The sequence below is a fragment of the Rhinolophus sinicus genome, linkage group LG12 (genome assembly GCF_036562045.2).
Source record: "Rhinolophus sinicus isolate RSC01 linkage group LG12, ASM3656204v1, whole genome shotgun sequence".
Lineage (NCBI taxonomy): Eukaryota > Metazoa > Chordata > Mammalia > Chiroptera > Rhinolophidae > Rhinolophus > Rhinolophus sinicus.
Genome location: NC_133761.1, coordinates 47092553 through 47109243, shown reverse-complemented (window position 1 = coordinate 47109243; position 16691 = coordinate 47092553). Strand labels below are relative to the sequence as shown.

Genomic DNA, 16691 nt, shown 5'->3' with positions numbered 1-16691 from the left:
TTCTAAGGGAGTTGGAACGAGGAATTTATACTGAAGTTCTTCCAGGCTGCTCGAGCACCATGATGGAGAAGGAAGTGGTTACTTGGAAGCACTGCTGCTGGCTTTTTTTTTTCCAAATAATTTTCCCGAAACTACAACAGGTATGAGAGAAGAGACCCAGAAGGGGCAGAGCGCATGGAGAAACAAAGCATGGGAGAGCTGGAAAAAACCTGGGGCATCCAGGGACCCAGCTGTCTGCCTCTGGGTAGGAACACAGTCACGGTTCCCCAGACGACAGGGAGAGACATTTGCAAAGGCATGAAGGGACAGTGAGTGATTTCTGATCCAATTAATTCCAACCTGATATACCAGGTTGTAACTGTTAAGAGTCATTTATGGCTAATTTTACCAGTGATATATCTTGGGCAGTTAGTCATGTTGCTTCTGAATGTTTTTTTAAAAACCTCATTAATCTTAGTGGCTCTCACTTGGTAAAATTGAATGGACTATTTGGAAATGTTTCAACTTGCACAAGTAGCAATGTGGTTTCCTGATCTTGAACTTCTGAGTGTAGTGTCCTACCATGTAAAATGGATCTTATTTTGAAACCAGCATCACATTTACATAACTCATAACGCGTTTCATTACATCTGCTCATTTAAATATTTATTTATTCTATTTTACCATGATTTTAAGAGGTAATTCATGTCTGACAACAGGTATAGATTCTCTTACCATTCTCTTTACTGAGCTAATCACCAATTGAATATTCACACCACAATTATCAGTTACCCAAGGCCATGCTCACTGGCACCCCAGTTATCAATGCTTGGTCACATCCCTGGAGATGGATCTGCCACATGTCCTAGTGGGTAAGTCCTTCGTGGAAAAACAAACCGTGTTTTCTAATGTGAGCAACAATACCCACACTACTGATTCCTCAAGCACGCAAAGCAATTAGTGGATAAATGACATGTAACACTGTAACTACTCGTGAAAATGATCCCGGTAGATTATACATGGGACGATGGTTAACTTTATGTGTCAATCGGGCTAGGTCACAGGACCCAGTGTTTGGTCCAACAGCATCTAGATGACTCAGTGAAGGTGTATTTTGGATGGGACTAACACTGTACCAACAGACTGAGTGAAGCGATTTCCCTTGCCACATGGGTAGGCCTCACTCGATCAGTTACAGGCTGTACGAGAAAAGACTGAGGTCCCCAAGGAAGACGGACTTCTGCCTCCAGAAGCCTTTGGATTCAAGACTGATAGACACATCAACACTCCCTAGAGGGGGGAGAGAATATAGATGCATATATTGACTAGTTTCTGCATATGTTGACTATACTAGCTTCTCTGGAGAACTCTAACTAATGCAAGTGGCTTAACATAGTTATTTCGAGTGTGAAAGGAACTCTGGAATAGCTCTGAGCAGACCTCTAGTGTATGTCTGCATCAGAAATATAAACCGAATGCTTTGTGGGATCATCCAGTTCCAAGCTCCACCTGGGCACCGTTCCCTGACAAAGTGAATGTATGTGCTGTCGACATAAGAATGTTCAAACCTGTAGGGAATGTTTATAAGAGCCCACACTGATGACAATTGCCAAGAAGCAAGATGTCAAATGCCCTGGAGAATGACAGTTTTGCAGTTTCTTTTATGCATTTGGAATTAAGGAGGGAACTAAGGAAGATCAGATGGAGGTGGGAGAAAGCAAGGCAGAGACTGGATTACAGGGTAGTTAAGACTATGTGCTCTTTTGAGAGTGGTTACGCATTCAAGGGGTGTCACTTCTGCCATTTCAAAGGTGTGTTAACCTAAATGCACGAGAACAATGGGCAGGGTGGCTTAGAACCTTTCACTACAGAAGTTATAGGCCTGAGGCATGACTATCCATGGCCTGCCAAATTAGGGATTTATGATTTATTACAGCACCCCTTTTTCATCCACCGTGCCAGAGGAATGTGTCACAAAAAGTCTAATACACATATTTCTCACCAAATATCATCATGATCATGATCCCAGGAAAAACTGGACAAAATGAATAATGATCATGTGATCAACTGTAAATTTCCTCCTCTTTAAGCTGTTTAACCCAAAGGTTCCTCTTTTCAAAAACAACCTCCCAAAGTGATGCTTTGATACATTCTCGCTGGGGCAGCTTTCTGTCTCCACTACAACAAGGTCAGAGTTTCCTCAGAGGAACCTGTAATTATTCAATCGGACCCCTGCTTCAGGACAGAGTGGGGGCCAAGGTTCAAGCCACGTCTTTATGCCCAAAACCACAGCTTCTCCACTTAGTTTGATTTCCAGAGGAGTGTTTATTATTAATCTCAGGAACTGAATGGGTGGTGAGGGGACTAAGAAAAGGACTATTACAAGCCAAAGGAATCCTAAGAAAGGCACAGGGTGGGGATCCCAAAGGGTCCGACAGTCGTAGGCTCCAAGGGATTCTGGCTCTTGGCCAAGTGAAGAGCAGCCAAGTTCAAGTGTTTATATAGGAGCCAATGTGCTAATAAGCATAAGGGAAAAAGCCCAGGTGTCATCACTGTCTTCAGACACTGGCATTTCAGAGAACGTGGGGGAAGCACAAGACTCATGAGCATGACTTACCGCGAAGTGGTTGCCCCTCCAATCAACAACGGGATCTTTATCGCTAATCTCTCCATTTCCTTGGCAACAAATATCATTTCATCCAGGGAAGGAGTGATGAGTCCTGACAGGCCAATTATATCTATTATTTAAAAAAAAAAAAAAAATGGACATAAGAAGAAGGATGTGAGACAAGGAGGAAAAGTATAAAAATTGAAAATTCACTTTAAAAACTTTGTAATAAAGACCCCAAAACCCAATATGAATTTCCAATTTCTAAAACACCTTTTCTGACTAGGGGGAGGGGTGATTCAATTTATTGTTTGCTTTTGGTAATAAATATCATTTGTGACTTAAAGTTGCAATAATGTACTTGCCAAAGTTGTGGGAAGCCATGCAAATACAATGTATTATTAGTTCATGATTTCCCAGACTTGAACATGTCAGTGCCTGAAGAAACACAAAAACAACTACACACAGAAAAAACCGAATGCAGCACCGTATTCTTATAAGTCTGGCCCCGTTCCCCACCTCAAAGCTATGAAGGAGTTTCACCATACCGTGTTCCCATCTTCAAGCCCCATTATAAGTGGTACTGAAAGCAGTGCCCAGGTAGGAACTGGCACCTGACTGCCTGACTGTCCCACCAGCCCCACCGGGTGGAGCATACTAGTCCTTGATGGATAGATGCTGGGGTGTGGGGAAGAGGGGGCCAGTACAGCTGCACGTACCTGCTTTGTGGTCAAGAGCAGCTTTCAGGATCTTATCGCAGGGAGTCATGACTCCTAAGTCAATAACCCTGGAGTATAGACATGAGATGTGAGAGAATTAATGAGAAAGCTGAATTTCTCACTGGAGACAAAGCTGAAATGAACATTTCTATTTAGCCATCAGAAACTGCTCTCATGTAAACAGAAATCACACCAAAAGACTCACTAAATACCAATAACCACAACTACAACCACCATTCCCTGAGTGCTCACTGTAAGCCAGGTACCATGTGAAGCTTTTTAAAGCAGCTTTATTGATATATAATTCACACAGCATTTAAAGGACACAATTCAGTAGTTTCTGGTGTATTACACTTACTTTTTAAAGCTATGGTAACATATAACTTGCCCTTTTAACTATCTTTAAATGCACAATTCAGTGGCACTAATTACAGTCAGTCTCAGTGTTGTACACCCATCAGCACCACTGTTTATTTTCAAAACTCTGCCATCACCCCAAACAAACTCTATAATCATTCAGCAACAACTCCCCCTTCTCTCTTTCCCTCAGCCCCTGGTAACCTCTATTCTACCTTCTGCCTCTGTGAATTTGCCTATTCTAGATATTTATATAAGTAGGACCATGCATTATTTGTCCTTTGTGTCTGGCTTACTTCACTCAGCATAATGGACACACTACACTTTATACATTCCTTCATCTGTCAACGGGAACTTGGCTTATTTCCACTACGCTAAGCTTTTTGCATAAGCAATCTCATTTCACCTTCACGGCAACTCAGTGATGAGGCACTGTTATGAGCTCCATTTTAATGAAGAAGGCCCAGGAAAGCTTGGGCCCAGAGAAGTGAAGCAACTTGTCCAGTACCCCAACTTAGTAGCAGAGTTGGGATTTGAACAAGGATCTGACATCAAAACCCATTCTCTTAGCCATTTGGGCCAATAAAAATGCTGGGGAAGTTCACTCCATAAATATTTATTGAACCATATATGCCCCATGCAAGCCAAAGAGAAGGACAATCAAGGAGAAGTCAGCTCCTGCACATGAGACGATGACGATAAGGAAATCTGGTTACTTAAGTCAAGGGTGAGGGAGGCTGAATGAGGGGGCAGTGCACTGAGAGAGACAGGCTGAGATCCAGAGGAACAGCTGACTGTGGGGGGGCACACGTGAGAGGGAGGGCAGGCCCTCGGCAGAGAAAGCCGAGTGTGCTCTGTGAGAGGGTAGAATAATACCCAAGGAATTCACAGAGGAGACCACTCTCTGGAACTCAGAGAAAAAAGGAATTCCTGCTCTAGAAAATTCTAGATATAGAGTACCCAGAATGAGTCATTTTTACATTTTTTTCTCATGAGTATTTGTTTAAAAGATGTTTTAAAAACTACAGCACGCATTTTCACTTATTTCATAATATCATCAATTCTTAAAATTAAATAGGCAAAATAATTTTAAATAAAAAAAATCAATGCCTAAGAACTCCTTCCTGACATAATACCAGCTGATAACAGTGGGTGCTGAACACCAGGGGCTTTGCACTATACCCCCCTTTTAAACTGTTGGATTTTTTAAATTGTTCCCACGTTACTTAAAAATTTTAAATAAACTAGACATATGGAATTCTCAGTAAAAAAGCAATTTCAAATTAACGATAACCATAGTCAGCTGTGTGAGCACAAAATACTACAGGCTTTTATGTGACACTGCAGGTTATGACACAAGTGAGACGGTACCACTTTTTATTTTTTAGCATATTGAAAAATGTCTGGTATCTGGATCTTTTGTTAAACTATGACAAAGTATAGACTGCTACATATAAAACTAAGCAAAATACCATATTGCTTTTAAATTGAGACACAAAGGCATACATTTCAAAGCTGACTGTTTTCAACATTACACAGTCTTAAAATTAAATTAAAATTGTCAGTCTGATGGCAAGAATGCTTCAGCTCCCATTTCTTTTTCTCATTCTGAGCAGCATATCTGTCAGGAGCATCTTAAGTATGCCGGCTTTCTTTGAGGAAGAGTCAGGAGAGCTTGTGGCTGGGCAGAAATCGGGAGGGAAAAACTGTCAGCAGTGAGGTCGGAGAGGGCATCTTATTGGTGGCAATTAGTTCAATTTTCAAATACTACGTTTGAGATTTCTGTCGCTATCCAAATGGAGCTCTCAGGCAGTCAGCTGGATATCCAAGTCTGCAATTCAGGTGGGACACTGATGCTGGAGATAAAACTTGGGACTTGTCAGCCTATTACATAGTGTTCCGGTCATGAGACTGGATGAGATGATAGAAGCCTGTCCAAGGACTTGTGACCCTAGCTGAGCAACCTGCACCAGCAGCAGCGACATTACCTGGGGGCTCATGAGAAACGCAGAACGTCAGGTACAGAACTATTGAATCAGATCTGCCTTCTGACTAGATCCCCAGGTGATCAGCAGGCACATTGCAGTGTGAGAAGCACGAGCCTGGGCCGTGAGGACAGACAGAGGAGCGGCGCCAGGGCTGAGCTTGGAACACTTCTGCGTAGAGTTCGCATAGGGAGCAGTCAACCAAAGCGAGAGAGCCACTGGTCAGTGGAGGAGAAGAGGTCTGAACACTGATTTCCAACTCACGGGCCTGCTTAGAAGCCTTGTCGGGAACAGTCAAGTGCATCACTGCTTCCGTGCACAGAAAAGGTATTTACGGCACTGGGCTACTGGAAGGAGGCTCTCACCGCCAGGGACAGCCAATGTAGGGCTGACGCTGCCCCGGCCCCACCCTCGAGGAAGAAGGGGATCTGTCTCAGCACATCTGAGTGGAGAAACTGTTGGCAAGTTCTGAACCAGAAAGCAGTGTGACAAGTGCTACGATGGACGCATTTAGTGTGTTGTGGGAGGCCATCTAAACTGGATGACAATTAGAAGCGTCCTAGGAGGGTGATACCAGAGCTGGATTTTGAAAAAGTAAGTAGGTATGAGCTAGATGACGGGAAAGGAGGGCAGTCTAGACAGAGACCAGCACTTACCCAGCTGGCCCTGGGAAGTCTGGCGGAAGGGAAGGTTCTGACGGCTGGCGGGCCACGCCCAGCCCTGCCTTCTGTGCTGCCACCTCTCCACCCACCATCCCTGCTGCCACTTTCTCTCACCTCCACTACCACTTCCTGCCTCCCCCACACACGGCTCCATCTCCCTCGGCTTTCCCTTAGTCCCCTTCCTTTGCTTGGAGCTATACCCCACACGTCCCCAGGTCTTTCCTTCCACATTCTTATATTTTGCCACATGAGAGATTCAAGAGTATAAAAATGCGTGTTATGAGAAATGTGTTGATTTTATAATCATCTTTCTAAACTGCTTAAAACACAGCTATGAACACAAGCATTTAATTTGGGCTGCTAATTCAGATAACAATGTAAGCTGCACCAACTGCTTTAGCAATGGCATCCAATACTATTTAAAAATACATACGATTCAGGAAATATTGTAATGAAGCCCCTTTTACTCTTCAGGAAAAAATGGTGGTTACCAGTGGCTGGGAGTGGGGGAAATAAGTTGTCGTTGGTCAAGGGGTCAAAACTTGCAGTTAGAAGATGAGTAAGGTCTGAAGATGTAACACACAGCATTGAGAATAGAGTTAACAATACTGTATTATGTGCTTGAAAGTGTTAGGAGAGACAGATCTTAAATGTTCTCACCACAAAAAGAAATGGTAACTATGTGATGGGTGGAGGTGTCAGCTAACACTACAGCTAATTTGATACACAGAAGTGTGTCAAATCAACACCTTGTACACCTTAAACTTACGCACTGTTATATGTCAACTGCATCTCAATAACACTGGAAAACTATATACATAAAATACATAATATATGTGTGTGTACATATATCCGTACACATACACAAGCTGAAAGCCTCTGAGTAACTATCAAGTGAGCACGTGATGTGAGTAGCACAGGTTAGACCAGTGCGCCTTTGACTGAGTCACTTTCCTCACTCAGCTAACACTGCAACACAATTAAAAAATATGCGTGACCAGTTAAATGGCAAAAGTCCAAGTTTATCTTTATACAATTATTATTAAAGAATATATCTAAAATCTACTTTCATGTAATCAAATATCTGATCAAAAATATTTTTAAATATTTGAAATTATTTAAGAGCCATATAACTAGAATACCAATATTAGGTATTACCGTTAAAGTTGTTTAACGTTATAACTGCAATAAATATTGAAAGGGAAGCTGACATAGCACAGTCTCGACTTTGCAATCAGAAGCCCTGAATGTCATGCCACCTCATAACTGTGTGACCATGAAGAAATCACTTAACTTCTCTAAGTCTCGGTTTTCTCATCTGTAAAATGAGAAAATACAATAATTGAGGCAGGCAGAACAGGATCAAAACCATAAAAAGAAACGAAGGGTGAAAGAAAAGAAAGGAAAAGACAAAATAAAACAAAAAAAATCAGTTACTGTGTTCCCCTGAAAATAAGACCCAGCTAGACAATCAGCTTTAATGCGTCTTTTGGAACAAAAATTAATATACGACCCGGTATTTATTATATTGTGTTATGTTATGTTATGTTATGTTATGTTATGTTATGTTATGTTATGTGACTGGGTCGTATATTAATTTTTGCTCCAAAAGACGCATTAAAACTGATTGTCCAGCCAGGTCTTATTTTGGGGGAAACCTGGTATATAAAAGCACTATATAAATTGTGAACTGGTAAACAAATGTTAGTATTAGCAGACTCGTGGTGGATACATCCTTAGATCTATTTAAATTCTCCAATTTGCAAATTATATCTCATTATAAACAATAATGTACATGGAGCCACTTTAAAATGGATTCGGAGCTGCCATCCCAAAGAAATTGCCTTGCATGTCTTATGCCTCAAACCTCTGGAAGGTTGAAACAGGGCAAAGAACCTTTGGACCAGGCCTAGGGCAACACTGTGTCCCAAAGAACTGTTTGCAAGAAAGCAAATGTTATGACTACTAAACTGATTACTACTGAACTAAAACTTCCAAACACTGTTTAGAATTAGCATCACTGTTATGTGCAGCAATAGAAATGCCTTTCTTCTGTTGATGTCGTTGTCCCCTTTCCCCTCTTCATCAATACCCCTTGCCTCTGTCTCCTAATCAGAGTATCATTTGGGCTTGTGCCTGAGTTAGTGATTCCCGAATAGCCATTCTTTTTGATCTCCATAAATGCTTACTGCCTCTCCTTTGCGAGGCCTTTTATTTTAGAGGTTAACAGCATCAAAGAATCTATTGCATCATCCTCATAAAAAATATGTTTTCTGTCTAGACAGCACTATTATTTTCAGTCCTCTTTACCTTTTTTCCTCCTCAAAGAAAACAGATTCGTATCACTTCATGAGATTTACTGCCTCAGTGACAAAGGACCAGGAACGCAAAAGGTGCTCTCGGACCTGGTGCTGGATGGCAGGGTAGACTCCAGCTGGGTGACACCCCCAAGCCCCAGCCTAGAACACGGACACTCAGCTGACACACATCTCCTATATAAGGTGCGTCTCCGGGCACATGTCTGCTAACTGACACCACAAAATGCCAACAGACACAAGACCCAAAGGGGTGTGTGACCATAGAAAAGTTTGCACACGCCCTTGTGTTTTTGTAAAAGGAATAATTAAAGTTTCATCAGAAGATGTCTCTCCAGGTAGACTTGCTAGCAAAGATAAGCAGCCCTTCAACGCACAAGACCGACGAAGGAGCTGGGTGTGCTGGAGGAAAGGCCTGGTTTAAGCAGCAGGCTCCCACATCTGCTGACACCCAGCTCCAGTAGCTCCCTGGAGAAACGCCACAGCTCTCCCTGGCCTCTTAAAGACAATCCTAGTCTGATTCTCTCAGCTACTTAGCCATTTTTTTAAATAAGAAATGATAAACACGTCACCATGGTATCTCAAGAATGCTTTAGGAAGTTAACTCACAAGTTATCATTTCAACAGCTCTATCATAGTTGAGTATGTACCTGACTAATCAGCCTGATAAATAGTAAACTCCTTGAACAGAGAAAAGTCAACGAAATCATTCTGGTGTCTCTAGTATAATGCACGGTACGTAGCAGATGATCTATAAACATTTACTAGCTGAACTGAATTTTAACTAATAGTGATGAAGAATGCAACTGGAAACCAACAGCATCGGGTTTGAAAAGGTGACACAAATGTCTTGTAGATTTTAGGAAGCAAACACCTTATCCAAATACTTATTCCACAGTTAAACTCTCATTACAACCACCTCAATGTCTTTCTAAGAAATAATGCATTCTGAGAACAACATACCCCATTTCCAGGACCAGGAAAGAATGCTAAGTCTTTTGACAGCGAGTAGGTGGGCAAACTTGTGAAGACAGAGGGAAAAAGGTGCCATCTGGACCCGGCTGCCCTCTCTCCAGCCTTCCTGAGTGGTTCTTAGCTGCCTTTAATCAGCTTGAACGCAGAGATGGATAAACATGTTGAGAGTAGAGAGGAGGCTTAAAGGGTAATTGTTACCCGACAGCAGAAAGGAGCTCTGAGGGGCACAGCTGTCCCTGCAGCACGTCTGTCTCTCTTCTCCACAGAGAACAGCACATGGGGGAGAGTCCATGACTCAAAGGGACTGCTGGTTGGACATGGATCAGAGAAGGCATCAGTTACATTAGGATTTGATTATAAAAAATATGCTGAAATTGGAGCAAAACATACATTTACTAAAGGTCATCAGCTCTCACAAGGAAATAACTTTGTGCTGAATATTTATTCACTACAATGAGATATGTCAGAAAGGGATTTTACTTGTATACAACATTCCAAAATGTAGCTTCATCACCAAGAGGCTTATATGGTCCTGCTCTAAGCAAAGGAAAGAGAAAATTGTACAGCCAAAGCCTTCTTATAAAACTCCATTTAGCCAACGTCTTAGACCTTGGCTCTAAAATACGGTAGTTTTGGGCCGGCCTGGTGGCTCAGGTGGTTAGAGCTCCACACTCCTAACTCTGAAGGCTGCCGATTCGATTCCCACGTGGGCCAGTGGGCTCTCAACCACAAGGTTGCCAGTTCAATTCCTCGAGTCCCGCAAGGGATGGTGGGCTCCGCCCCCTGCAACTAAGATTGAACACGGCACCTTGAGCTGAGCTGCCGCTGAGCTGCCGCTGAGCTCCCAGATGGCTCAGTTGGTTGGAGCGCGTCCTCTCAACCACAAGGTTGCTGGTTCGATTCCCACAAGGGATGGTGGGCTGTGCCCCCTGCAACTAGCAACAGCAACTGGACCTGGAGCTGAGCTGTGCCCTCCACAACTAAGACTGAAAGGGCAACAACTTGAAGCTGAACTATGGAAGTACACACTGTTCCCCAATAAAGTCCTGTTCTCCTTCCCCAATAAAATCTTTAAAAAAAAAAAAAAAAAAATCTGAAAGTGTCCAACTAATTATTAAAAAATAAATAAATAAAAAATAAAATACGGCAGGCAGTTTATTGAGAGGAAAAAGGGAATATGCTCCACGCCACTGGCCATGAGTCGGAGCCCAGTGTTCTGCTTATTAGAGCCTCTGGTCCAAGGTCAAGGCTCAGGAAGCCTCTTGGTTGTTTCGAGCCTGCTTCAATCGTTTTTACTATTTTTTTTGTCCTTATTGAACATACAACAGATTAAACAATTACTAACTTAAATCACTTGAAAAGGTGTGTTTAACGTGGAAAACTCAAAAACACCATAAGGAAAACGAAATTAAAAATGGCCTCTAACATCCCCTGCCATCCCTTACCGCTCTCACCGATAATGACTCATCCTGTTACTGCTTTTATTTTTAAGAAGAAAGCGGCCGGCTTACCTGTAATTATTGCAGCCGAGGACTACACCGACGATGTTCTTGCCGATGTCATGCACGTCCCCTTTCACGGTGGCCAGCACAATGGTGCCCTGGTAAGGGTCCTGCGGGGAGAGAAGCCAAGCCGCTAAGCATCGCTGTGGTCATTTCAGAGCAGATCACTAGTGCTCTAGAGCCAGACCAGTGTTGGCACAGAAAGTGATGTAATACCACGAAGACAACCTCAAAGCAGACCCAGAGCCCAAATCATGTGCTTGGCAAGTAGGAAGCTATGAGCCCGCGCAGCTCACAGATGGCCCGCCGGGTTCGTTAGCTGAGGGAGCTCCAACCGAGATCATGGGTTCCATCACCTCAAAGACCAGCTTCGGTTCAAATGCCAAACAGCCCCATAGCTGGAGGCCATCTCCTTAACCCAAAAACTGTCTGAGGGACAGAGGGCATTTGATTATATTCTTGTTTCATAAACACTGTTGTTCCATGCATTGTCATAAAAAAATAAAATAAAATAAGGCATGCAAAGCCAGCGGGATATTTATAAATATTATGTCTGAGCCGTTCTCAAACTCTGATCAATTTAAGAATTCAGAATCCTAGTTGGCTGAGCTTCACAGAGCACTAAACATGGTCAAAGCTTAGTGCTCGCTGTGTGGTGTAGCCAACAGGAATTAAATTGAGTCCAGACGTCATGCCAAGGACATTACCAGTGTACAGAGTACATTCACTTAAGAGGTTTTCCAAAACCAAACATTATTCAATTACCTCAAGGGTAGGGACAGATCTTTGCAGCTACAGTGTAATTGGCACATAGAAACTCTGTAAATGGTCAAAGACGAACGAATGAATGAACAAACTGGTTTTGTCTTGAAATCATGGGCTTTGTTTGAAAAATTACGTTCATATTAAAAATTTCATAAATCCACATTCAGAGGCAAATCCTAGGGTATTGCGATACCTGGTAATATAGTCAGATCATTTCTCTATTTTATCTTCGATGACAAACACCATGGTCCCTACCCTACCCAAATAAGTGTTTTCAAGGCCAGTTCCTCACAGCGACCAGAGGCCTGGACAAATGACTTACCTCTTCTTCCACGATGCCAGTAAGCAGTTTAGTTTCTTCTCTTTCTTTTTCCATAAAGGGAATTAGGTGGCCAACAGCCTTCTTCATGACCCGAGCTGACTTTATAACCTGGGAAAAACACAGAGTCAGACATCTTTACCAAACCACCTAAATGTTTGCTAATGGCCACTTGTGAAAATTTAGCATGAATTACAAATGCATGCTTTGACCTCAAGTCAGCCACACTGAGCCCACTTTTGACAATGGGAAGAGTAAGGAGTGAGTTCCTTATGGGGAGGGCCAAAGAATGAGGTATAGAAGGAAAACAAGACTAGAAATCAAATGCTGCAATTCCTGTCCTCTGCACTTCTGCACATTATCTTTTCCGTCTAGAAGGCCCTCCTTCATTTCTCCAAGGTCCAAGCTTCTCCACCATGAGCCTCTTTTCAGCCTTCTCTTCTCAAATCCAAGCATTATAATTTACTTATAATTAAAGCTTATGCTTCAGCAAAAAACAGGGTCTTTTACAAAATCCATCAACGTAGCTAAAATTCATGGGTGGAAGGATGATGGGAAATAGGTCATGTGCACTGTGCCAAAGTTTCTGCCTACAAGTAAATTTACAGTGGAGAAACCTAGCAGATGCCATTGACCAAATGATCCAGGTTAATATCACCAGTAATGAAACTCAGCGACACCATGGGCCTCCGACATGCTCCACTGAGAAGGACACGGCGTCACTCTGTGTTATTCTTGCCAAAAATGAGAAAACATCAGGACAAACTCAAATTGAAGGACAGTCTACAAAATAGCTATATTGAACTCTTCAAAAGTCAAGGTTCTAAGAGGAAATGTTAGACAACACAGGATAAAAACAATGTGGGATCTTGGAACAAAAAGATAATGGTAATGGAAAAACTGTGAAATCTGAATAAGGTCTTTGTTTAATAGTACTACACCAATGTTAATTTCCTGGTTCTGATAATTGTACTACGGTCAAGTAAAAATGTTCCCATTAGGGAAAAAAGCTGAGTGAGGGACAGAGAGACACTTTATAATTGACATTTGCAACTTGTCTGTAAGTCCAAAGTTACCTCAGAAGTGAAAATTAGAAAGAAGTCAACATCATGGAGAACAAAGACTGAGGAAGCGCCTCAGACTGGAGGGGGATAGGAAGACAGAACAAGGACCTCTTCCTGGTCCTGAGTGAGTGTGAGATGGTGAAGGTGCACACACGTTACACTCTTCAAACTGTGTCCTTGAACTATGTGCAGCTTAATGTACGTTAACTATAAAGCAATAAAGCTGTTAAAATAAGGATGAATGCTATGAAGGGAAGTGGGCAATTAACAATACAGGATAAGGAATTAAAACGAAAATAAGAACAGGGCTGTGTAGTTTTTTGTAGGCCTCACAGCCCCAAACCCAGATGGCTCACCAAGTATTGGAGACTGATGTGGAGAGAAGCTTCTGTAAATGAGAGTTCTGGTCTTACTCGAAACATATCATTTAATGTCTATCACTATTTAAAATGGTAATGATTTTTCCAAACTATGCATTCCTAAAGATGGATACTGGTTAGTCAAATCAAATGTTACTATTAATTTTAAATTAACCTTGGGTTTTCTTTTATATAATTTGCAGACAGGTGGATAGGTACTGGGGTAAGAGGTGGTACAGAAGATCAGAACATGAAGATTAGAAGCTAAGAATTTCCAGATCACCTCTAACTTCCACATCACCTTAAAGATGGATTTTTCTAGACATTACTCCTAAATACTTGTAGAGAAAGAATGACCAGATCTCAATGGCCCTGAGCTCTTATCAAAATTAAAACCTGGAAATATATCCAAACTCACTATTTATTGAAAGCTAGACTTTTTCTTTCAGTTGTGAAAATTTCCCCCCATCTTTTGCCAACCTGAGGTAGAAACATTTTTCCAGCTCCAAAAAGGTCACCAACAACTTTCATGCCATTCATCAGAGGCCCTTCAATTATATTCAGAGGTCGGGGATATTTTTCCTGGTTTAACCTGGCTTCCTCAGTATCCTCAATAATATGTTTTTCAATGCCCTACAAAAAAAAAAAAAAAAAAAAAAAATTAGGAAAACAAAATCACATAAAACATTGGCTTAAATCCAAACAAAGAACGAACCACAGAAATGCTTAAGAGTGCAGGTTTGGGAATCTGACTGCTTGGGTTCAAATCCTGCCTCCTATCACCAATGCAGGAAATTCATTAAGCCTCAATTTCCTAGATTACAATTTACATAGTACCCGCCTCATATGGTTATGTTGAGGGTTAAATGAGACACCTACGTAAAGTGTAAAGTACTCAGCAAAGTGAGCTATAAGTGAGAGACAGAGTACTAATAAGTGAAGTTCAAATTCATAATAAAATACACTTTTTATTCTAGTGGTTTAACAGATTACACATTAATAAGTATCTCCTGTGAAATCAGTATGTCTTCTCACTGCAGTGCTAGGGGCTGGGGAGGAAAGACAATGGGCGGGGCCCTTAGGTGAAGTTCAAATCCATGGAGCCTCCACTGATGTATCCAGCCTTCGGTGGTCAAGCCCCAACCTCCAGTGGTCCCAGTTGAAGGATCCCTGAATGTCACTGACTAATTCCACAACTTGAAATACGTGAAGCTCAAGAAGTTAAAAGTTAAATTCCAGAGCCAAAAAAAAAAAAAACAAAAGAACTAAAATTCTCCAGACTCACAAATGAGGAAATCGAAGCCAAGAGATTATTTATCTTGCCTAAAATTCCAGTCATGAGCAGAAGAGCCAGGACTTGCTTGTGATCACATGGCAGCAACTTGATCTAGGGCAGTGCTTCTCGAGCACAGCGCTGCTGACATTTGGGCTGAATAATTCTTTGTCATGCAGGCCTGTCCTATGCCCTGTTGGATGTTTAGCAGCCTCCCTAGCCACTGGATCCAGGAACACCTCCCACCCCCAGTTGTGACAACAAAAATTGTCTCTGGACACTGCCAAATTGGGGTGGGGGGGAGTCTAGGGAATCTCCTTCGCCAGATGCTGTCAGCACCATCCCTGCAGCCCATCAGACACCCGGGGGGACAGGCCTCCACCCTGGAGTCCCCACGCACGCAATCCCCCACGCTCACCTTCACGAGGGCATACTCCAGGCGTTCCTCAATAGGGCCGTTCCTCCACTCATCGGTCTGCACGACCTTTTTCCCTCCTTTGCCATGAGTCTGAATTGAAATTAGGACACAGACATGGAGCCAACAGGTCCTCACTGAACTGCCTGGCAGCAGAAATGATGCCTGATCCTTCTTTTATATTTCCAGCCCCTGGTAGAGCCTCCAACATGAATTAGTATCTCAATAAATGTTTGAGGGAAGGAGAAATCTTTTAGGATTTCAACTTTTAGGAGAGAGACAGAGTGAGGCTCCGTGTTTTCTTTCCTTCTTTCCTAAAAGATAACTTAGGATAAAAGGTTTACAGGATAGTCAGAGCTCTACCCCACACGTGATGAGCTTTTAGAGCTCTCAGCAAGGACCATCACTACCCACAGGTATGTGTAGAGGGGCTGTAAGGAAGCGAAGGAAGCCATCATCCTGGTGCTGGGCACTAGGAGATGCAGGACACGGCCCAGGCTGCCCAGGACTCTGTCACATCATAAGGGAGGTGGAAAGATCAGCTCCAAGAAAAAGCATGTGCCAAGGGCTGAAGGAGTAGATGATACAGACTAGACCCAGAATTTTGAGGAAGGAGTGATCGTCACAGACCGGGGTGAAGAGAGCCTTCGTAGAAGCTGACAGATTCAGCAAAGGGACAAAAGTGCAATGATCACGCAGCACACGGTGAACTACAGTACTACCACATCTGTTTTCTCCATCTCACTGGCGGGACCAGTTGCCCAAACCAGAAATCTAAGTATCATTCTTGAATGTATATTCACTCCTCACATTCAATGACCTAGTCCAAATGACTACACCTCCTCTATTATTTCTCTTTCCCCGCTTTTACTTTCATAGTCCAAGCAACTAACTGGTCTCTGCAAGCCATCATCACCCTGGTCTCCACGCATCTTCTGCACATTAGCCAGAAGGACCTTCCAACATGTAAATCTGGGGAAACCACCCCGTGTGACATGTAAGTTCCCTACTGCTCTCACGGTATACTGCGACTCCTCTCTGTGCCACACACTGACGCCGGCTGGCTTTCTCCTCTAGCTTCCTCTTCTGCTGTTCCTGCAAGCTCAGCTACCCTGAACATTCTAGTTCCTTACACTCTCCATCATCTCTTCACCTCTGCACCTTCACAGTCATTCACCTGACACATATTTATTCAGCGCCTACCGTTTCCCTGAAAATAACACCTAGTCGGACCATCAGCTCTCATGCGTCTTTAGAGCAAAAATTAATGTATGACCCAATATATTATATTACATTATATTATATTATATTATACTATATTATACCCAGTCTTATATTATAGTAAAATAAGACCGGGTCTTATATTAATTTTAGCTCCAAAAGACACATTAGAG

The 16691-nt window shown here is 42.5% G+C and overlaps 1 protein-coding gene across 4 annotated transcripts in view; it reads right to left on the bottom strand.

Moving 5' to 3' along the window:
* The window catches only part of MTR (5-methyltetrahydrofolate-homocysteine methyltransferase), an 83816-nt gene that overhangs the window by 19951 nt on the left and 47174 nt on the right, over positions 1-16691 (bottom strand). For all 4 annotated transcript variants that reach the window (XR_012490813.1, XM_074316754.1, XM_074316752.1 and 1 more), the window contains exons 19-24: positions 15301-15390; positions 14090-14242; positions 12190-12297; positions 11112-11212; positions 3307-3374; positions 2597-2717 (exon numbers count right to left, since the gene is read on the bottom strand). Coding sequence is in view for 3 of the 4 variants with exons in the window: in XM_074316754.1 (XP_074172855.1) it covers positions 2597-2717; positions 3307-3374; positions 11112-11212; positions 12190-12297; positions 14090-14242; positions 15301-15390 (641 nt within the window). In the remaining variant the exon portion in view is untranslated. The remainder of the gene's footprint in view (positions 1-2596; positions 2718-3306; positions 3375-11111; positions 11213-12189; positions 12298-14089; positions 14243-15300; positions 15391-16691) is intronic.